This window comes from Brienomyrus brachyistius, chromosome 13 (assembly GCF_023856365.1).
Source record: "Brienomyrus brachyistius isolate T26 chromosome 13, BBRACH_0.4, whole genome shotgun sequence".
Taxonomy (NCBI): Eukaryota; Metazoa; Chordata; class Actinopteri; order Osteoglossiformes; family Mormyridae; genus Brienomyrus; species Brienomyrus brachyistius.
The window spans coordinates 201,372-225,407 of NC_064545.1; the positions used below are offsets into that span (position 1 = coordinate 201,372).

Genomic DNA, 24,036 nt, shown 5'->3' on the forward strand with positions numbered 1-24,036 from the left:
TACTTACTATCGAGAGATGTAGTGTAGAACTTGCGGTAGAAAGAAAATATTCTGCTTTCGCCTTTAAAGGTGACTGTTGTCCTGTTAACACCGGCTGTGTGAGTGTCGCTTTTTCCTTAAGATGCACCTGCCTGTAGAGGCAGCAGTGAGTCCATTCGCTGTCACCGGACGGCATGTCACACCTGATTAAAGAGCAGGCCGGGCTGGGAGAATAAGCAGCGGCTGGACCGCGGCCAGAGGGCCCGGAACGAGCGCTTCCAGCTTTCATTAGGGCTTCACGGAGGCTCGCTGGGGCGGCGGGGCGGCCGGGTCTGGGCATTGTTCCGAAGCCGCCCCCCCCCCGGCCCTCCCCAGACGGGGTGTCGCGAAGCCCAGGCCAGCCTCCTGCCCGTCTGCGTCCTTCTGCTGTTCAAATCTGAGACGCCAGCTGCCTCCTGAAGCTGCTCGCTGGGCCGTTTGGTTGCCGGGATTCCAGAGATAGTTTTGGGGGGGCGGGGGGGTGTGGGGGTGCTGGCTGCTCATCCACATGTTCCAGAAGCTTGGGTAACCCTCTACTAAACTACTATCTCTTTCATAAAAGACAAAAGAGGAGGAGTCCCAGTGTCCCAGGGTGGCTCCTGCCTTTCAGCTAGAGCATATAAAGTGTGTGTGTATGTATGTGTGTATATATATATATATATATATATATATATATATATATATATATATATATATATACATTTTATTGTACATGTTATTGCGAAATGTCTATGGATAATATGTTAAATTACTGGAATCCATCCGAGTAATTGCACCTCATCATACAAGCTGGCCTAGGATTCTGCTTGCAGGGAAGTTTGGGTCGTAGGTAAATCTCAGGGCCGGTCGGCGGAACAAATCGTCTTCATCCGCTATGGAGTTGCTGACATACATAGGTGGTAATTCAGAGGAATTAAAAATTGGACCTTATTTTCTTAATGTCGTTCAGTATGGTACTGATTTAATAAATGGAGTGTTTAACAAGAGGAACGTCTTGGAAGCACCTCGCCTGAAAAAGCCACATGCCAGAGGGATGCATTTTTGCGCGTATGGTTGTGTGTGAGAATAGGTTATTAAATGAGTTGGTGGAGCAGCAATTCAGCGCTGGGTTACCACTGCATAGCACTGAACTGAAGGGTGTGAGAACATCAGAGAGATGTATCAGATATGGGATTGGTGGCTCTCACAATAACGTGGTTCTTATTGCGCAATTGCTGTACTGCGGGTACAGTATGCCTCTAAAAATCTGAGTAATGTTTTCCTTTCATCAGTTTTTTTCGCAGATGCTTTGAAAGTAAGTTTCAGTGAATAACTGGGTTTGTTTCAGATCCGTTCATTTGTGCTGCAAAATTCTGGGAATTTTCAAAGTTGGAAACTCGCCATAGGAATGAATGGAAATAAACTGGAAATTTGCAAAATTACATTTTAGTCTTTATCAGGGAACTTAAATGTGGCTTGAAAAAAAATCTTGACAGCACTAATAGTGATATCATTGTGTAACCAGGTGCTTCTGAATAATTATTTGCATGTAAAAACACCTCAAAATTAGCATCTGCATCAAAACGCACTGCAACATATTCTATGTTGTATTATTCAAGTTGGTTTTCTTTGCTGCACTGACAGCTTCCGCTGAGTTCAATATTTCCATAATTCTCTTGCTTGATTTCCCAAGTTTATGGAAAATTCCTGGAAATTTTCTGCCCCTTTGCAATCCTAATGTTCACACAGCGGAGTGTTTTGGGGGGAGGGGTAACCCAGCACTAGGTACCTGGCGGCTTACAGGCCACTGTCCAAACAAGAAGGTTTTACACAGTTTATGCGTTTAAGTCGTGAGATGTGCAAATGGCAGTAATAATTAGTGATGATGTTAATGCAGGCGGTCTCAATCATTATATTAAAACACAAACTAAGACGGCGGCCATTTCCTTGTCCAAGGTAATTTACTGTCCTCACCTCACACACAGTCCCCATGGCCACGCAAAGAGCCTTCCCTGCTTTTTTCTCTATATCATGCATCTCATATTCATAAATCTACTGCAGTGGTACTCGGCTGGGGATGGCGTCAGGGACCAGGGAGTTAACAATGTCTCTATAAATGAAAATTCCGTGGCAAATTCATTTTCCTCATTTTGTTGCCAATCAATATTGCAAAGAGAAGAATCCAAAGCCACGATACCATAAATGTAGATGGGGTCCTTTGTGTCTGTGTGATTATTTGGGTTCTTTAACCGAAATCATGGAAATCTCGGAGCGTGAGTGTGCCCTGCGTTTATGGGTGTGTGTGGCTGTGGGAGGGGGCTGGGTTTGTCCCGCCGTCATTTTTTGCACTCGCCGTCTGCCCTGGCCCTTAGCTGACACCTTCACCAGTAACCCCCTGTCCCTGTACCATGCCCCCCCCCCCCTTTCACCAGCTCCACAGCGTCGGACTCCTTCACAGCACCTTGACCCACCGTTCTGCATTTCGATTCTGTGTTTTTGGTGCTTGACCTCACTGTGGAACGTGGCAGGGGGGCGGCCCTGACCTCGGCTCTGCCACTTCCGCCGCTGCCGTCTGTTTTATCCATCCTCCGCACGTGTTAAATCAGATATGGGCGCCGAAATTTGACCTGTGTTGACTGCGGGGTGGGGTGACACTCTTTCCAAACCCACATTTTACCTCTTTCTGGCAATAAAGGTCAGATGGGGCCCTGGCATTGCGGTTTGGATGGGTGGGCTGGGGGGGGGGGGGGGGGGCGAGGCTATCGTAAATACACTGAATGGGGGGGGGGGACTTTGAGAACCTCTACCTATGGGGCAGGGGAAGGGCTCCCTTTTTACGAGGAGAGAGCAGCAGGCTGCCCCTATGGGCCTGTGGCCCCCAGCTTGGCCTGGCCGGTTAGAAGGAGACATACGCAGGGCCCGTAAAGTATCTTCCAGATGGGGGGGGGGGGTTTTATCCCTAAAACAGGGGCATGAAACCTCCTTCATGTTGCAAACAGCCCTGTGTTTTCAGTGTATAATTCTGCTTCCTGTTATTCTTTCAGCTTTCTGGGGTTGGTGATGCTGCCCGTGGAATCAGACAGAGATCTCGCAAAACCGTTTTCAGAATTCTGCGAGTTTTTGTCAGAGAAACATTACAAAAATAGAAACCTTAGAAACCGTGATCGGTCTACTTTTGAAATAATATAGGTATATATTTTTATGGCTTTGTAAGGAGAATGACAAGAACAAGCGTGACTGACTCAAGTGTCTGAGTCTCAAAGCAGCGCTGATCGCCCACCCATTTGCAAATAGCACTCTTCATATGATAACAATATGATGATCTGACGGTCGTTACTGGATCAGGATAACAAGTGAAAATGCCCCGTTTGACTCCCACAAACAAGAGCACATGTCTGGGTTCTGTTTACACTGACTGAGGAGCTGCTACCTTTTATCCTGTGATGTGAGAGTCTTCAGTGAGGAAATACAGTGAAGTGCATCTCGTCTATTCATGGATAACTGAATTCGGATGAGCAGTAACTTTGTAAATTACAAAATGTCACTTGTTTTCTAATTTTGATTGCTACCGTAATCAAAAACTAAAAATAAAGAAATATGGGCAAACGTTGGTATCTAGGTGCTTGTTCTTTTAGTGTGTTTCACTAACTTTATGAGACTTTTTTGTCAAGGCAGGTCAGACTACCTCTGTATCTGACAGACCTCGGGCTCCAATGGGTGAAACGTTTAGAGGGTACAGCTAAAGATCAGCACTTTCATCCTGCCAGACCATCCGTTTTCTATTGCGTTTGTTGATCAGTTTGACATTGCTAAAGGAGCTCATCTTAGGGAATTGTGGGAATGGAATCAATAAACAAGTGGTCATGTGATTCATGCCCCCCTCCCCTTTGGACTACTTCCTGTTGGTGTTCTCACATTAGCCCATCTTACCCCCCAGTTGTAAATTGATTCCTTTTTTGCTTGAGGGATAATCCATTTTGTCATGGTGGTGGACCTACATGAACACAAAGCCCGTTCCTTGCCATGGGTGTCCAGTACTAGATATGCAGATATACCATGAGAGAAGCATGGTATAAACGCCCTGAAATTGTTTGAGATTGTTTAACTGACAGCTTAAAATTACAGTCACTACACAGACAGTCATTGGCAGGAGTAGGATACACAGTTTTCGTCAAAGCATTTATTTAAAACGGGTGGTTAGGAAGCAAAACCTATCCCCTCTAAGCCATGTGGTTGTCACTACTTTGCATTTAGATTTAGATACAGTTAACTGGTTGTTCATTGGGGTGATTTGACTTATTGTCTCCCCCCAGCCCCACCCCCAACACCGGTGACTAAATGACCTCGGTCATGTGCCTCTCTGTGTGGTCATGATAGAGGAGGACATCACTCCTGTCCCCCAGTGAGGGCGCAGTACTGCTGATAGGCTTCGGGGGGCGTGATAAGGGCCTTTAGAATTCACACTCTTTGTGGGAGCAGCCTTAAGTCTGGGTCTGGGGGGGGGACTGTTATTTGTTTTGGGTTTGCAGAGTGCCTTAGTAACTGTGTGTGATGCCCTTCTCATGGGCCGACCTGAACAGGCAAATCACAGCACCGTTTCAAAGTGAGGTGGTGGAACTGCACCAGCAGAGACCTCCTGCCACGGGCCCATTAATCTGGGCGCTGTCTGCACACCGGACCGCTTAGTGCTACTTGGGGAGCTGCACCACTTTTAAATTATGACACATGAGAGGTTAACGCAATTTCCGCCGGTCGTCCTGGCCCGCGTTCTGTCGGCCAGGTCACATGACTTGCCGTAAACCTGTCGGATTCCCCCTGGCTGTTGCTGTGACACTGAGATTCCCTGCTGTAGGCATGCCAACCTCTGCTACTGGGGTCGTAACCCCAAGAGACTAAAGAAAAATGACAGCACGCCCCCCCCACGCACACATACACTACATGTTTTATTCATTTACAGCCCTAGTTGTTTCCTTAAAGGGCTTTTAGTCAAACACATAGCTTGAAGGAAACGGTCAGGGGATTTACATGCCTGGCCTTGCTGCACTTAATATGTATCCCAGATGTACATTCTCTTCCTTTCTTTCGCAGCAGCAGAGTCTGCGGCTCGATTCTTGAGTGGCGCTAACGTTGGGGTTCACGCCTGCACACCGGTGCGGTCCTCAACCCTGATGCAGCTCGCTAAACCATTTCAGACTGTGAACCTTTACTGGAAACATCTGAGTCACAAAACTCTCCAAAGGAGCATTAAAAAGAAAGTTATTGACTAAGAAAATGCGTAAATGTGTCACTTTATGGTTTGGTTGAACTATAGTCTACGCAACGTGTACCTTCTAGATGGAAGTGTTTTCGACGGGGGACCTTGGTATCTATGTCCTGTTTGTTAAATGTATTAATGGGATTTTGTGGGAGGAGTCTTATCACGGGCAGCACGGTGATGCGGTGTATAACCCCGCACCTTCAGGTTGTTGGTTTGAATCTCGCCTGGTCTGCGGGTGTGGAGTTCGCTTGCTGTCCTCATGTTATATAGATTCCCTCAGGCTGCTTTGGTTTCCTCTTGCTGTCCAAACACATGCATTTCAGTGAATGGGTTTCTCTAAATTGACTGTATTAGTGTTTGTGTGTGTGTGAGAATCCCTCTGGATAGGCTCCAGGCTCACATTGACTGTACAGTTGGAACAAAAGTCCTAGCATATGATACACATTACCATTGTCTTTGGAAATGAGCGCCTCCTAACACATAGGGGCAACAGATATTGCAACACCAGTATAGCATGCTGGAGCAGCTGCAAGGCTGTTCCGGACAAGTAGGGGGCACTGTTCAGGTCTCGTAGTGGGAGTTCTCCAAACAGCCTGTTCTCCTTATGTCTCAGTTGGAGAGCAATGGGGGGAAGAGCTGCCAGAGGCTGTTTCTTCAGGATTTGTAGTGTTATTGTTCATTGTCTTTAAAATAATCACAGGAGGGAACGTAATCCTCCAGAATCAATGCAGGTGTGGGAGATATGCCTTCTTCAGGTCACTGTCAGAGCCCTTTCCAGTTACAAGGCGGAACACATCATGCAATCTGATCCCTTTCCAGTTGCATGGCGGAACACGTCACGAAATCAGAGTCCTTTCCAGTTACCTGGCGAAACACATCACAGAATTAGAGCCATTTCCAGTTACATGCCATAATACACCACTGAACTGGAGCCCTTTCCAGTTCCATGGCAGAACATGTCACGAAATCTGTCCTTTCCAGTTCCATGGTGAAACACATCACTGAATTGGAGCCCTTTCCAGTTACATCCATAACACATCACTGAATTGGAGCCCTTTCCAGTTACATGGCAGAACACATCACTGAATTGGAGCCCTTTCCAGTTACATGGCAGAACACATCACTGAATTGGAGCCCTTTCCAGTTACATGGCAGAACACATCACTGAATTAGAGCCCTTTCCAGTTACATGGCAGAACACATCACTGAACTGGAGCCCTTTCCAGTTACATGGCAGAACACATCACTGAACTGGAGTCCTTTCCAGTTACATGGCAGAACACATCACTGAACTGGAGTCCTTTCCAGTTACATGCCATAACACATCACTGAATTGGAGCCCTTTCCAGTTCCATGGCAGAACATGTCACGAAATCTGCCCTTTCCAGTTCCATGGTGAAACACATCATGGAATTGGAGCCCTTTCCAGTTACATGCCATAACACATCACTGAATTGGAGCCCTTTCCAGTTACATCCAGAACACATCACTGAATTGGAGCCCTTTCCAGTTACATGGCAGAACACATCACTGAATTGGAGCCCTTTCCAGTTACATGCCATAACACATCACTGAATTGGAGCCCTTTCCAGTTCCATGGTGAAACACATCACTGAACTGGAGCCCTTTCCAGTTACATGGCAGAACACATCACTGAACTGGAGCCCTTTCCAGTTACATGGCAGAACACATCACTGAACTGGAGCCCTTTCCAGTTACTTGGCAGAACACGTCACGAAATCTGTCCTTTCCAGTTACATGGCAGAACACATCACTGAACTGGAGCCCTTTCCAGGTACATGGCAGAACACGTCACGAAATCTGTCCTTTCCAGTTACATGGCGGATCATGTCGTGGAATGCGAGCCCATTTCAGAATGCCTAAGCGAACGATGACAGAATACATTACTTGCCTGGAATAGTCGGCTTCCGATGGCCAGATGCTTATTTAATAAGAGGGCAGCCCTGGCGTCCATGTGGAGACTCTGTACCTAAGATACCGCTGATTCAGGATACCATGAATTAGGGATTAATGTCGCGGAAACAATAGAGTAGGAAACTGTACGTCACTTCCAGGCCATTTGGCTCCCATTAGCCATGTGAAGACTCCATAATGTGGACTTTTGATGAGACTGAACTGTGGCAGAGGCTCAAAATTAGAACTCTACCTCGGGTTTCTTGCCACGGATCGGAGATGGTTTCCTCGTGGGTACATGGTGGCTGAACCTTGCCGTGGGAGACATGCCAAGGGTGATACATGGGCTTTTATTAGCCAATTGTAGTGCTGTTGCCTAGTGATTTATGCCTGTAGCAGCTCCTAACAATCATACTTTGTGTATGTATGTGTGTGTGTGTGTCTGTTTTTTTTTAATGATTACATTCTGGGGATCAGATTTCCCCATGATGTTATAAAAACCTGTAACTTTTTCCTTAGTGAGGACATTTTTTTCAGTCCCTACAAAGATACCCTAAGATTAAAAATGCCAAATGTCTTGTGTTTTTTGTGTGGTTGCTTATTGAGGGTAGGGCTGGGTAGGGGTTAGGGTCATCATGTTGGGATTAGGGTTATGCCCAGAGAAATGGATGTGGAGTCATCATAAAGATAGGAATACAAAGGTGTATGTGTGTAGAGGTTGATATCAGGGTCCATCCTACTACGTCTACAGGCCGACACCCCCCCCCCCCCCCAAAAAAAAAAAATTGTTCCTCCTACGACTCAGTTTACAAGTCTCTGCCCCGACTTCGGTGCTGTAGTGAGAAGGTCTGTGGTACAGGAGAAATGAGAGAGAGAGTGAGAAAAAGGGAGAGAGGGAGGGAGGGAGAGAGCAAAAGGGAGAGCAGCTCCGCGGTAACCTGTCCCTCCGAGTGTCCTGCTGGCAGGAGAGAATGCTGACTGCCCCAGCTCTCCTGCTTCTTGTGTGCCTCCAGACATACGTGCTGGGGAAACCGTGGCCGCAGGTAAGCAGGACCCCCGCTAGTTATGTTACGCTGGGGGTGGGTGGGGTCTGGAGCATCGATATGCCAGAGGAAACTCTGCAGCTCTAAAATAATGATCATATGGAGGGATTTTTCAGGCTTGTTTTATTTTTCTTGGGGTCAGCATTGCTCTGCTGTTGCATCTTCCAGCACTGTTTCCTCCGCTGCTGCATTTGCTGCCACTGCATTTGCTGCCACTGCATTTGCTGCTACTGCATTTGCTGCTGCTGTTGCTTGGACTTATTAACTTTGGCTGCTTGAAACCTTTTTTTTTGCCTCGCTGACACATTACATATGATTCATAATGCACCCAGTATGTCCTGTAAAATACTGATGAACTGCATGTATGTTAGTGTTTTGAGGACAGAGTGCAGGCTGCTGTTTAATTTCAGATGAGATCTATTAATCATCCAGTGTGAAATATCATAGTTTCTTTCTTTGCGATCTCCCTTTCCCCTGTCTGTGCTACTTGTTCTCTGATGTACATCTGGTTTTGCTTATTCGAAGTCCTTCGAAGTTTCGCCACGATGCTGGATGTTGAGTGTAGAGTCGAGCAAACGGTAGGTTAGAGTGACTGGCTCGTTCCGGATGGTGTTTTGGCCCTGGGCGCGTGAGGTAGGCTTCGGCGAGTAGTACTATTGGTGGCGGAGGGGGGGGGGAATTGGGGGCTGCATGGACACCTCAGCTGATGAAGGCTGAGCTGAATCTTGTTCGTATTATCATTACAAGGACTAAACATGCAAAACAAAAAAAATATTTATAGCACAGTGGTTGATATGCAGAGGTCTTAGGTTAAGCTTTCAGATAATCCCTTTTTTTATTAATTCTTACTTTGAGTTCCGATATGCTGGAAAGGCGCTAAAACTCAAAAGAATGTGTTTACCCAGTTTACTCAAGTCCTACTTTTCAGATATTAATTTGGGAGACGTTACATGTTCTGTGCATCACCGCCAAGCTTACACATGGCTGCGTTGATTCTGCACTGATGTTGGCTTAAAATAAAAATTTAGCTTAGTGTGGAATTACTTTGGAGGAAATTCAGTAGAAGAGTCGTCTGGAAAACTGCCTTTTCAGAGTCCCGGCCAAAGGCTACATCGTTTTAACAAACTCCAGGGTCGTCCTACCTCCTCACCTCAGTGCAGTTACTGTGCTCTAGCAGTACTGACACCTTTAAAAAAATGGTTCTTCACTATTCCCACTCTGGCATGTTAACATGTTAACACCTCCTCATTTTAAGGTGTGAGAATCTAGAGCCGAGGGATTTGCGCGGTAATTCTGGTGGTCAGTTGGTCCTTGACACAAAGGTGGTCTGCTGGAATAAAATGGAGAACAACTCATTCGTGTAACATAAAAACACACTTCTGCCTTCTTGCTGGGCAGCTGTCAGTTAATGTTAGCATTGCGAATTAAAGTGCGCGGCAAATACAGCGCTTAATTGTCCCAGTTACTGTCCAGCTGGGTCTCGCGGATGCGGGGAGCAGAATAACGAGCGATGAGTGACCCGTGTTTGGGGAGAGAGGCCGCACCGCGCTGCCGAGTTTTTACTGCACAGCTGTCCTTCGGTTTTGCTTACTTATTTCTTGTAAAAGGTCCCCTGGAATTGAAAAAACACCGGTCAGTGTGACATGTAGCTTCCGTACCAGGAAGTGGAGCGCGGGGGGGGGCACGCCGCACCTTCGGCGGGGGCAGACGTGTCCGTCAGCTGTCCAGCGAGGCCTGGACTCAGGGGGGTGATAGCAGACACCCCCACACCACATAAAACCGGCTCTGGACATGGGCAGGAGTCCGGGAAATCCACGGGGAGTGGCGTCTCTCCCCAGACGGGCTGCCCCCTCACTTCATCCTATTGGCTGCCTCGGCCGTGGGACTTCGCAGTAGCAACCGGGAGTCTGGCCAGGGAGGGCAGCCCGGGGATCAAGGTTAGCGTAGCGTCAGTGCCGATCGCAGCGGGCCCCAGCGGCCGGTCCTGCTGTCCGCTACCCACGTGTGGCTGTAGAGTCTCACACACAGTTTGTGCAGCTGTCAGGCTATCAAGAAACATCAGTCGACTACCCCAGAGAGAGAGGCTGGGAATAGCATTTAGCAGTTTACTCTGCAGGTGGACTCGTGCATAAAAAATCTAATCTCTGGACCGATTCCTTTTGTATGCATGAACAAGGGATTAAAATATGCAGCCTTGTGCCTGAATGGAGTGGGGGAAATGGTAAGCTTAATTGTGCGTTAAACATATTTTTGGAAGTAAATATTTTTTAGACGATTTGACATATTTTTAGACGTTGAATTTTCTATAATTAAAAAAAAACAAGGTTTTTTACTATGGTAAATTATGGATTTCATTAAGGGGCCCCTGAGGGACTACACAGCAAGGTGGACTTCTCTTTTATATTTTTCTTCTTCATGCTGTGCCCAGACTGTGGGATTCTGTGGTTTTCAGTAATATCATTTCCATCCCACACCCTGCTTGCTCTAAGGCCATCTCCAACCCCTCCCCCCGCCCTCCCCCCCCCCATAAATTACCCTCTGGGGTGACCTTGTCGCTGCATCTTCAGGTTTGGAAGACCAGGATTATAATTATTGCTTTTCCAGAGAAACCGGCCTACGATGCATTCCGAGGCTCGATAACGGACCTGCCCGCGTTCCAGAATCGCCAGCCCCACCGCGGAGCGTCGGCGCGATAAAGCCCTGTGATGCTTCATTGTGAAGCAGACTTATATTGATGGAAAATAATATGGACATTTGAATTGGAGGCTATTTCGCTGCTTCTCTCATAGGCGGGACGAATGTTCCGGAATGCTGAGATAACTTTAAATCAGGCAGTTGTGACATGGCTCTCCACCCAGCCCAGTATTTTCTAACTATAATGCGAAATCCAGCCCAGATGAATAGAGTAATGAAAAGAGGAGGCTCTGCAAGAGCTGTGGCTTGGACACCCGGATTACTGTTATTTATAGGATGAAAACCCCCCTGCGTTTCACATCTAATCCCGAGGATCCCTGTAATGCAAAAATGTATTCACGGGTAATTGCTGCAGGACTCCACACGGATCTCCAACATTGAGTGATCCTTCTCCAATGGAAAATGACTCAAGGATTACTTAAGACCACGGCCATTGTGTGCCTCTATGCACCTGTTGACTTCAACGACTTGTAGCATATCAGTTTCGGATGCTTTCGTATGAAGATTTAAACACTCTGGGAGTCAGTCCTGGGAGTCAGTGTGCAAATCTATGGTAGTTTTTTTCCCTTTTGTCGTTAAGCGTGTTTTGTTTAATGTGGTGTGCAGCAGAGAGTGGAATGTGAGTAAAGTACTACTCTTTCACCCTCCTTTTTTGTGTCATAGTAGTTTTTGTAGTATTATTGAGCTGATTGAAATGTTATGTTCAGTAGCATATAATAGTGTAAGTAACAGGAAGTCACGTCTTTGTAAATCCTATTTTTCCATGTCTTCTCAGACAGACGGAAGAAAACATTTCTGAAGTGGACAAATCATTACCTTTGCATTCCTTCACCTCTTTCAGCATTTATGTGGAAATGCCTTTTGTCTTCACGGTATCTGTTTCTGATGGTCTGTCACGTTGAATTGATCTTCAGCTATGCTATGTGACTCTAACTTCAGGATTTTTTGTTAGAAAACACGCAGTTCCACAGATGGTTCACCAGAACTATCCTTGAATGTGTTCTTCTGCTATCAGGATGTGGTTCCCACACCCTAAGTGATGGTATATAATTTAGTTTTTATGGGCGTTGATATGAGGTTGCATAATTTCCACATTGTGCCACATCAAAAAAGCATCCCATACAAACCCATATGCAACAACACAAATCAGTTTTGATAAGGCTGAGAGAACCATGCAGAGCTTTTGTGTTACAGACTGGTAGAGGTTTGTTACTGAATAAGTCATTGGGAAAGCCCTTGAATGTATGACAAACGCTGTCTCAGTAGCAACAGAGAATGAAAGTGACACGGCCTTATAAACACCGCGGTAAGTGCCCTACATCTGCCCTAAAATTGCTCTTCAGCCCTGTGTGCAGCAGTCCTGGAAGCTAAAGGTGCACTGGGACGAGTGGTTTGGAACACCAAGTAGATGCATTTGTAATGGAAGAAGGTGCCAAACCACATGCTGACATAATAAGGAAGGGGAGGGAGTCTGTGACACAACATATATACTGCGATGCAGAGATCCACCCAAACGGCAGGTCTTAGGACTGAGAGAAAACTGGAGTTAAAAGAGGAAGCAGCTCACTGCTGACAGCGAGTCGGGGCAGGCATCCGGCCCGCAATGTTGGTGGCAGAAGGCCTCAAAGCTGCCTCTCGGCTTACTTTAGGTGTATGTTTTTTATAAACAGTGTACACGCGGGTTATTGGCCCATTGATTCCATACGAGTTCCCTAAATCCCGCTTTTATACAGCAGATCTGATTTTTAATTTTTTTTGGCTTGTAATGTTTTACTAAGTCCTTCCACCTGGACAAATGTTCCTCATCACCATCAGCAAGCGAGCAAATCGGATGAATCTGGACATTCTTCTCGCTTGAACTCAGGGTTGATTAAAACTCTATCTGGACAATCGCTCGCTCCCTGGCTGTTCTCTGCTTCCCCCACTACAGGGTGTGACGTACTTTGATGCTTTAAAACAGCAGGAATATAGATAGATCTGTTTGTATAAGAGCATCGTGACCCTTCCAGGCAGTCGGCCACTGATACGTCCCCCACCTGACACGCTGCCTCTCTTCTGATCTTCCAAAAAGCACTAGAGATGAACTTGAGCGAATTGCCTCACTGGTGAATAGCCTGGTAATGTAGTCTAGTGAATCTGTTTATGATTCTGAGAAAACAATGGATTTTCTTCCATGCCAGGAATAGTACTTGTAGTGCATTTTAATGTTTAGTGTCCTGGGAGGACAAATGGTTTTTGAAATTTAAAAGCTTAATTTAATAATCCATCCATCCATACATGCAACATTCTCAAACCTCCTTCTGGTGAGGGTCATGGTTTCATTTAGTAATTTTCATCAAGAATGTCCCTTAAACACTATCTAAATAAATTACCTGCAAGATCAGCATCACTACATCTTCCCTTCACCACAACTATATGACCTGTTGTCATATTTTTAATTATGAAACATCTTTGTAACAAGAAACATTGTTTTTTTTATAAACAAAGAATAAGGCATTGCTATTGAACCTGTCACAAATCTGTCAGATCTGTAAAAAATTCCTGGCCAGTATTATCTCCATTTTGTTCTAGTCATTGAAGAGCTGCATCTAATGTTTAAGCTCCTGCACCATGGTATAATTAATGTGCTTGTGAAATTATTGCAGATTACTTTGCTTGAGGATTTATTGTCCCTGCTTATGGTACATTTTAAAGGGACAAGGGCAAAGATCTATGAGATGTAAACAGACTGAATTCATACTTTGTTTAGCAAAATAGCTTGGAACAAATTCAGCAGCTGCAGTAAATAGTTGTGTAATGATTCCACTTGTGGGTCATTAAGAGCTCTTTAAAAAAGGCAATTTAATAAATAAATAGGGATATAAACAGATTCTTCATCCCAAGGCATTAAAATGACATCCACCACTATTGCACTGTTTAGAGGGTGATGTGTGGCTGTGTGGGCTGGGACTCTTACTGTGACTGGAAGGTTGTCAGTTCAAATCCCATGGCCAGCAGAGTGATTTCACTATTGGGCTCCAGGTTCTTAACACAAGTTACTCCAGGGGCGCTGCATACTGGCTGACAATGCACTGCCACCCCCAAAAACGTGTGCTCACCTGTATATGTGTCCTGGGAAGTTTCTAGCTATTGAGAAGATCAGAGGCTATGTCAAGTTTTCCCGGGGCATTGGGGCTAAAATTCTGGGGGCTGGGTTTAAAGTACTTGGGGCTATAGCCTCGAGTGATGGGACTTAACGGCGCCCATGTGTGTGCCTGTGCGTCTCATGGAGAGAGAGATGAGGTAGCGAAGGGCACCATCAACACATAGATGAATGATGTGTCACCCTTCTGTTCTATACAGCACTTGTGCAAGGTTGATTCTTAATTTAATGCCTGGTAATTGGGGAAAGAAATACTGGCAGAGTGAAGGACTATATATTCCCATTCAGAAGGATGATCTGAATGTTTGACTATAGATTTCTGTAGTAATAATCTTCAGTACATTTTGCATTACAGGTCGGTAGCTGCTCTTTTATATATATGTAAAGAAATAGAAATAGTAGTGCAGGAAATCACAACTTGTGTTCACCATTCATTTAGAAATGTTTAAAGTTGTTTATCTGGGTAGCAAGTGTACTTTGGCTTAGAACAAAAAACACAGTTTAACATTAGAACATGTGCAAATTAAGAGTAACACAATAAAAACTAGTAATGAATTCTTCTGTTTTCTAAAAAGTTACTGATATCTAGTTGGATGGCTAGATGAACACCGCTTCAGTTCCCAAACCTCTCCTCAGGGGCACCTCAGCCGTTCCATGATTTCGTTAAATTTCACCAACAGCTCAATTAAATAATTAAATATATTGGTTTAAAAGGTCAGTGACAGATTGACTAGCTGTATGAGATGTGCTAGTGGCCAAGTAAAAAAATACATGGCTGCACTGGACGGTCGCTGCAAATACTAGGATGATTTTAGCAGAGGTTCTGAAATGGCTGACACACTTTGACAGGCATAATATCATAGTTTTACACCAACACGAGGACAATCTGAACGTCATTTTCTTTGCCTGCCTAAGACTTTTGCACAGTACTGTACATTAATAACAAACACAATATAGTGCTTGTTATTATATAGTATAATTGCATAATGTTAATTATTAATGTATATTAAAGCTGTTAAGGTATGTTAGCATGTTAAGGTATATTTACAGTACATGCTGCTATAGTAGCTCTGTTCACTGCTGCGCAAGCAGAATGTTTTCTGTTTTACTTTATTATGAATTAAATGTATACACTCACCTAGACAACATAAGATAGAGCTTCTTAATTTCTAAAAAGGGATTATTGTGAAATTACATCTTCCTGCATGACTGCTGGTTTGGGATGGGGATTTGTAATGTAAGGTAATGCCACATCTTCTGAGAGATTCAGTGTGATTAGTCACTAACCAGCTCCGTGAGAGCTTTGTTCATGCATGCTGATTGTCACTTATTGTTCTTTGTATTTCCTGTCAGTCCTGTGTAATTCAGAGGCTTATTTGTATTGGAAGTAATATGGTCTGGCCATATTCCAAACTTTTGAACGGGTCTTGCTTGGATCAGCTGTAGGTCATGGAGCGCCTCTCCTTGAAGACAGAACTTTATGTATAAGAGTTTATGGTCCACGCTGTATCATAACCATCTTCTCAAGCGTGCCTCTTTCTCTCACTTCATACCCTAGTGCAGTGGTTCCCAACCCAGTCCTCGGGGACCTCCAGACAGTCCACATTTTTGCTTCTACCAAGAGCTGGAAGGGACCAAAAATGTGCTCCCCGAGGACTGGGTTGGGAAACACTGCCCTAGTGGGCCACCACCACAATCCTGGGATCTGGCCATGTAAAAAGGTGTTAGGAATCACATTTCCTGAAGGCAGTAATTGATGCCATCTGTAGGTAGTGGGATTTTTATGGTGATCCTGTGAAGATGTTGGAAAAGATGCACGTTCGCATTTTTTTGCTATTAAATAATTGGAAACGCAGTTACTGCAAGCAATTGTTATTGAAGGCCTTTATGTGACTGAAGTGAGTCGTAATTCAGTTCATTTGCTTTGGATCAAAATATTTCGTTTGCATCAAAATCTTTGGTAGCTTGTAAACAAGACGAGCTTTAGCACGTAATGCATTAGCGGTAGCTGTAATGCTGGTCCAGGTGCAGGGTGTCCTGGTTGGTCTCTTGCCCTCTCAGTACCACATGGTCCCTTTTGAGCCTCCCATGTTCTCTCTTGGACAGAGCCTGGGCTGCGATGACTTCCTGGGGTCAGACAAAGTGGTGGACAGATGTGGGGTGTGTGGAGGAGACAACACCGCCTGCAAGGTGGTGTCCGGCATTGTCAAGCACACCTTCGCCAAGATGGGCTACCACAAGATCGTGGAGATACCAGAGGGCGCCACCAAGATCAACATCACAGAGATGGTCAAGAGTCGCAACTACCTGGGTGAGTTCTGGGGGTTGCTGCAGACCCCAAAGGGCTTCGCCATCAGCATTTCTCTCCAGCAAACCCCACGTTCTCAATGATGAGCTTCACATAACTTTCTCCAGTTGTTATAGATGTTGTGCATTGCATGTGTAAAAAATACCTTTGTTTCACTGGTGTGACTCTCTTGTTTATGGACTTCTGACTCCTGACTCCCTGGAATGGTTTTACCATAAAATTGATGTATATATTAAGACTTTTATTTAGGTGAATGTGACAGAAATGATTTGCCATATATATATATATATATATATATCACCATATACACGCAATGGCTCCTCTACATCTGGCTAAAAGCTTGAAAATAATGTATGGAACAGATTTTTATTTAATTAAAAATCCTTTTTATTCCTTAATTGGAATATCTCGGAATCCACATTGCCAGCTACACTGGCGTGCAGGCTCTGGCACAGTGATTTACTGGTGCGCGATAAAAAATAATCATGACCATTACAGAAATATACTGGTTGGAAAAGGAAGTGGGATATTTACAAGAAAGGCTTCTGAACTTGGAGGTCTTTCGTTTTTAAAGAGAACTGGGCTAATTCAAGACATGCAGCAGCTCAGCACTGGATCCGGCTCGGAAACTGGAATTTCAGGGCCCTGCGTACCTTCTGGGAAATTGGAAAAATAGATTTTCATTAGAGGAACATTATCCGCTCCAATCTCCATCCATTTCGATTGAGATCTTGACACTTCCAGGAATGCAGAGCGGAGTGATGAATCCTTGGTAATGTGCGTTTCTTAGATGACGCATTAACTTCTGGTGATACCGTGGATTTTCAGTAGGGAGACACACAAGGGAGAAATTCCTCCGCTCATTAGCTGTCCTGTTGGCTGCCAAAGAGCGGAGAAGTAAGAGAGAAGAGCCTCTGAAAAAGCGATCATGTGCTACGAGGAGGTTTGAGTTTAACTAGCAGGTTTTCACCAATCCTCTCAGCCATGTGGCGGAGTGTGCAACAGCAGCAGAGGACAGGCTGCCACTCCTCTCCTCCTCTTCTTTGAAACCGCAACCCTTCATCCCACTCCTGCTCTGTTCATACCATCATTGCCAGAAAGGATGTCTGTCGGTTTTTCATCCAGAATTACTGACGGCTCCGGATTCAGCCTTTTGCTTCCAGATGCAAACAGGTTATATGAGGTCAGAGGAATCTGAGGAGTCGCTTATCAGCGAAAGCTATAGTTTAAACGATTCTTGTGTCAAGCCACACTGATTGAAGTGAAAATGCTTCCAGATGGTTCTATCATTAGGCATCGGCAGTTTATTTACTGAAGACTTTTGCTCTTTACACTGTTGAACCTCCACAACCTGCACTAGCATTTACACAGATGAATGTAGCATATTACCCACAATGCCTTTTAAAGGCAAAATGTTTATTATTAATAATCGTTTTAAATAGGTTTCCATTCTCCAGCAGAAACCTGGCACAGTCATGATAGTTCTGTCTCTGTTATTAACGCCCAACTAATAAATCATTCCATTTTTCAAATGAACGCCAATTGTGGATAGGGGTGTTTGTTTCCAGAGATGTTTACAATTGCAGAGAAGCTATCAGAGTGATTCCTTTTGAAGCGAACTTGGCTGTCACTTCCAGGCAAATTCCTGCTCTCTTTGGAACCCTAAGCTGCCCACACCACCACATTCAATATTTCTGACCAGATTTTCTACTTTGATTCACTTCTCTCTTCTTATACCTGGCAATTTCAGGATTGATTTGCCAGCTGATATCAGTTTAAGTGGAAAAAAATCAAATGTTGTCCGCATGACAGGACTTGTACATTACCATTCCACGTAATGTATGTTTCATCATCAAGGATTATCTGTCATATCATACGACACGATATACAAGGCTAAATAGTTTCATGTTGTTCATATATTTAGAAGTTGTCTTGCCTAGAGCACAGGGACATTTAGAGACTTCCACATCATTTTCTGAACATGCATGTCAGCTACATAAAAATCTAAGATACCGTAAGTACTATATTGATTGGGATGCCTTGTGGTTCTGTTGTTTTGCCGGTCTTTGTGGCTGTAATTGGTGGTGGCAGGGATAAACACTTTCAGATGTCTGGGTTTCAGCACTCAGTGGAGTGTGTTGTGCAGTGCTATAGAATTCTAGCGATTAGGACAGAAATTTTAGAAGATATTGATTCTGTTTCCACACAGAGATCTTATCTCTACCAGGAGCTCCCAGTCTTACTCCCTTAACCTCTGCTGGCAGTTCCTGGCTTTCTGTCATTTGCTTTCCCGTTCTATCCTCTTCATTAAAGACGTGGAGGGTCGTGTGTCTTCCAGCATTACGGAGTCGTTCTGGACGTTCCATTATCAATGGGAACTGGGCCATTGACCGACCCGGGAAGTACCAAGGGGTAGGGACCATGTTCACCTACCAGCGGCCCAATGAGATCAGCAGCACGGCGGGTGAGTCCTTCGTCGCCGAGGGCCCCACCAACGAGATGCTGGACGTCTACGTGAGTAACAAAGAGGATGGAGTAGCTTCTCTGATGCCTGCTCTGTGTTACTTTGGATTTCTCACCTGCATCAATGTCCCTTTATGTCAGATGATCTACCAGCAGCCTAATCCAGGGGTGCATTATGAATTCATCCTTCCTGTCGAAAACCCACAGCTTCCCTCTGCTTCCAGCACAGGTGCTTGTCTCAGTCAGTCTTGACATTTATGGCTGTTGTTAGGTGACAGTGGGTAAAAATTGAAAACAGGCCCAGGTTAATTTAATGTCAATATTTCATTTTGATTCCAAATAAGGACACAAAAAAATCAAGTCATTACATATTTCAAATAGTTTTTGGTTAGTTGGGACCTCACTTTAATTTCCATTACAGTTTTCCGCTGTTGAACGTGGGATGTCACTACGAATACCCTGGAAAGCTTTTTTTCCCTTCAAACTTTCAGTTTTTCTAAGTGTTACCAGGTTTACTGGGGGTTTTGTAGATTTTTCTGTGAGAAAATTGAGGGTGAAATTGATCAGTGTTTTAACTGAGGAATGTGGGAAAACTGTGGCATTATAATGGATAGTAATTTCAGTGCAGTTTTTGGGAAAAAATAATGCCAAATCATAGGTAGGCAAAAAGAGTAAGAAATATCCTTTATTTTCATGAAAACTATATAAATATGATATTTCTGGACAGGGAAATGTTCAGGTTAGCATTTTATGTCACTCTTACACTTTCCCCCAGTCAGTGCGCTTACCTGCCCATCTGTACTACTAGTTCCTGGGGTTTGAAGTGCTTCTTATCTTCTATCCCCCAGGGAATGCCTTGAATGGTGAAGGTGACCATGAACCACCAAGTAGGGTGAGGTATCCTTCCCTGATCCCAGATGAGCCAGTTCTACTCCCAAGGCACCAGCGTGAGTACAACTGGAAGCTTGTGGGAACCACGGACTGCAGCGCCTCTTGTGGCCGAGGTAGGGCTGGCAGGCAGCCGACCCAGAGAGCCTGAGATGTTCAGGCTCGGCTGTGGCTGTGCTCACGCAGCCGCTTCCTCACAGGCACCAGGCGCACAGTGTTTGGCTGTGTCCGGAGAGTCACTCACGAACCGGTGGGGGACGAGTTGTGTGACAGCGTTTCCAGGCCCAGTCCACAGGAGGAAGCCTGCAATGTGGAGCCTTGCCCCGCTTTGTGAGTTCTCTGCCACCTCTGCCCGCACAGGGAGCATCGGCTATCCTCTGTGTGCCTTTGGTATGAGCAGTATATAGGAAACCTGCCTCAATCTGTCTCCTCAGTCACATGAGGAAGGGCTGGGATGGGCTTGGTCGTCGGTGTGTGTGTAACAAAGTATAATATATATAAGGAATACATATAATATACATACTTATAAATATTAGGCAGTGGTAACCGTACAGTTAGCTTCGATAACTGCTAAACCGTTAGATCCAAACTTTAATTCGATAATGCTAAACTGATAAGCCACAAAAAACAATTGTGGAAGCTAATGATAACCACTAACTTTTATTACATGAATTTAGCTTCAGTTTAGTTTTGGGCTCTGACACCCTTAAAAACATACCTAGAGAACTGAAATTCTAACCTGGTCAGAAATTTAGTTCCGCAGAACTGGAGTGATTACCTGGGGATATTTAGGACTCACCCATCGTCATTGGATTATGTATAGTGTCCAGAGTAACTTTTCTTTCAGTGATATTCTATTTGCAAGATATAAGCGTTTTTCTCGGAGGAATCCTATTCCTCGACTGGTTCATGCTGACATTTTGCCCTCAGTGATGCTGCTTGGGGACTAACAAACATGCCACCATCTCAGCTCTTGGTTAGTCTATAGTTTGGTCAGGATTTATTGTTTAGCCAGAAAACTTGAATTTAAGGTAGTCTGTGCTAAATGTAGGTGAATAAAAAAAAGTCCATTTAAACTGGGGTACCTGAAATCTGTCGAGTTATGCAACTAAGCAAGAAATTCAGATTTGTGACACTGGCCCCAGTACTTCATTTAGTTCAGGGTACCCCAGTATAAATGGACTTTGTTGCTTACATTTAGTCCAGACTACCTTAAATATGACAAGTTATTGACCAGTCACGTCTTGTGTTTACATGTAGTCAGCCAACAATGTGACAGACTGATACAGACACCCTCACAACAGACCGGAACGATTATGTGTGATTTTTAGGATTTACAAATATTTTTGACCGTGAAACTTCATTTACTTTGCCTGAGAAAAATCACAGTTAGCGGAACTAATTTTAGCGTTACATAATTGATCTGTTTTCAAAGTTAGCGCAAACATTAATCCGCTAACAAAATAGTTAACCTCAATGATCAGCAGTTAGCTGATTAGCGGAACCCTGCCCAATATTAGGGATATAATAAGTATTTAAATATACATACCCATACAGTAGACAGTGCTGCATTCTTTGTCTGAGTAAGCCTCGCGATATCACGATATTCTTCCTTACCATGTTTCTGCAAGTGCCTACTTAGTATTAAACAACACTCTGTTGCTACCTCCTCTCAAAAGGACAACATTGCAGACATTTTAGATAGCCGCTGGGCTACTTGACGTTTTCAATCCAAAGAATTCCTACATGGCTCACGCCTTGATAGCTTGTAGTTTCTAGCCTTGTATCTCAAGCTTACTGCAGTGTGTCAAAGAACTTTATAATCTGCGCAACCGACATAAATTGGGAGAATGCGGGAAATGCAGTAGATCGGCCTGCGGCAGCTGCAGTGAGTTGACGGCTTAAACTGGGGCCTCTGTGCCGACATCATGCAGCTGGGACATCGGCGAGTGGTCTGAGTGCAGCCGCACCTGCGGCCTGGGAACGCAGCACCGGCAGGTGCTCTGTAGGCAGGTGTACGCCAACCACACCCTCACCGTGCCAACGGGCCGCTGCCAGCACCTGGAGAGGCCCGAGACGGCCAGCACCTGCCAGCTGAAGATCTGCAGTGAGTGGCAGATCCGATCCGAATGGACCAGCGTGAGTGTCTGCCTCCTCTTTTTACTCTCCACCCTTTAGTTTACAGTGTGGGATGTTTCAGGTCCATAAACCACAAATCCAGACCAGGATTTTGTTTCTACCAATCAGGACAGCATAAAGAGTCGCAGTCACAGGCTACTCACCTGGTTGGTAGAAACAAAATATTGGTCTGGATTTGTGGTTTATGGACCTGAAACACCCAACACTGTCAGTTTATGCCATTTTAAAAGTGTACTTTATTTTAATATAATATGTAAGTTTCTGTAGCTAGGTGTTTCTGCAAGGTAGGACAGCTGGTCCAAAGCAAACACCTCAATTCTTATCCATCAGTGGAGGTGTTAATTTAAAAATATGACACAAAAAAATTTATTCCTTTTTCATTCTCAGCTTCTTTGCTCTGCATAATGTGTATTTTACTTCCATCCACTGTATAATTTGACATTTCACTACACATCCTGACATATGCATGATATTCTCAGGTGAGGTTCTGCATTACTGATGTCTACCCGTCATATGCTGTTACATTGGTGATATTATCATTGTCACGCGACTGTCACATCGCTCTACCATTTTTTTTCCCCCTCAGTGTTCCGTGCCCTGTGGTGTGGGTCAAAGGACGCGGGAGGTGCGCTGCGTCAGCAACGTGGGTGACTTCGTGCCCGACGACGAGTGCAACATGAAGCTGCGGCCCAACGACGTGCAGAATTGCGACATGGGTGCCTGTGCCAAGAGCTGGTTTTTCTCTGAGTGGAGCAGCCGGGTACGTGCGCTTACACACAGGCTCCTCCCACACACGTGTGACCAGGAGCCCCCTGGAGTAGCTTCTGATTGGCTTAACACAGAACCCCTGCTCTACGTCCGTGTTCTTTCATAAGACCGTTTGCACCTGCGCTGACCTTTGACCTTTGACCCTGTGTCCGCAGTGCTCTGCTGAGTGCGGCATGGGAGTCCAAACCCGAAGTGTCCTGTGTCTGAAAAACCTCGTCAGCAGCCTGCCCCTGGATGGCTGTGGGCTGGAGCGCCCCCTTGAGTTCCAAGCGTGTAACAGCGGCCCCTGTGAGAATCGGACAGAATGGTTTACAGGCCCCTGGAGTCAGGTGGGGAAGGATGCGTACCTGCATGTGTTTCACTACTTCCTGCCATTAGCCATCGCGGCCCCAGTCTGATGGCCCGATCTCCTGTTCTGCGGCTGTCCATCAGTGTTCAGCAGAGTGTGGCCCGGGCAACCAGCAGAGGGCGGTGGTGTGCCTGGCCAAAGCAGACGCCTCCTTCACTGTACTGCCACCTTCTGAGTGCTCCTCCCTGGAGCGTCCACCCAACCAGCAAAGCTGCCAGCTCAAGGCCTGCGGAGCCAAGTGGTACCACACGGACTGGAGTGCAGTGAGTCCTTTGCCATTTAGACTGCTTAGATATCTAAGAAAACCCTTATAGATCTGAATGTCACACCGGATCAGTACTGATTAAAAGCCACATAAAGGGTATTTCAGAAGGACCTGGCTGATGTTTTAGAAAATGTAAACTGTGGATTTGGTGTGGGGGGAGTATTATGAGGTGGGGGGGATGGTGATACTGAAAAAAAATGCAGACATCAAATCATTGTAGTACATTTTTCTTTTTTTTTTATTATTGTTGTTTAGTGTTGGAATGTTCCCTCTCTGTCTATGGAGGTACCCGTACACTTAATAATTATCTGAATTAATAGACTCATTATTAAATTACTGTTAAGCTCATTGTTTTTCAGTGACAATTATAATTACTTGTTTAACAGTTGCTAATTCCTCAACTTTGCCCATCTCCTGTACTGCACGCAGCCTAACTTGATGTGGCTCAGCCTAACAGTATGTGACTCAGCCTAACTGCACCGCACACAGCCTACCTGTATGTGACTCAGCCTAACTGCACTGCACACAGCCTAGCTGTATGTGACTCAGCCTAACTGCACTGCACACAGCCTAGCTGTATGTGACTCAGCCTAACTGCACTGCACATAGCCTAGCTGTATGTGACTCAGCCTAACTGCACCGCACACAGCCTATCTGTATGTGGCTCAGCCTAACTGCACCGCACACAGCCTAACTGTATGTGACTCAGCCTAACTGCACCGCACACAGCCTAGCTGTATGTGACTCAGCCTAACTGCACCGCACACAGCCTAGCTGTATGTGACTCAGCCAAACTGCACCGCACACAG

General features: G+C 45.2%; 1 protein-coding gene across 3 annotated transcripts in view; it reads left to right on the forward strand.

Moving 5' to 3' along the window:
• Window positions 1-24,036, forward strand: part of LOC125706185 (thrombospondin type-1 domain-containing protein 4-like) — a 40,355-nt gene that overhangs the window by 13,054 nt on the left and 3,265 nt on the right. For 2 of the 3 annotated variants that reach the window (XM_048972759.1, XM_048972760.1), the window contains exons 8-16: window positions 16,154-16,358; window positions 18,694-18,869; window positions 18,960-19,047; window positions 19,667-19,822; window positions 19,907-20,036; window positions 21,641-21,845; window positions 22,432-22,605; window positions 22,769-22,942; window positions 23,046-23,225. In XM_048972759.1, the coding sequence (XP_048828716.1) occupies window positions 16,154-16,358; window positions 18,694-18,869; window positions 18,960-19,047; window positions 19,667-19,822; window positions 19,907-20,036; window positions 21,641-21,845; window positions 22,432-22,605; window positions 22,769-22,942; window positions 23,046-23,225 (1,488 nt within the window). Of the gene's footprint in view, window positions 1-8,077; window positions 8,212-16,153; window positions 16,359-18,693; window positions 18,870-18,959; window positions 19,048-19,666; window positions 19,823-19,906; window positions 20,037-21,640; window positions 21,846-22,431; window positions 22,606-22,768; window positions 22,943-23,045; window positions 23,226-24,036 lie in introns of those variants that run through there. The other variant, XM_048972761.1, reaches the window with a different exon arrangement.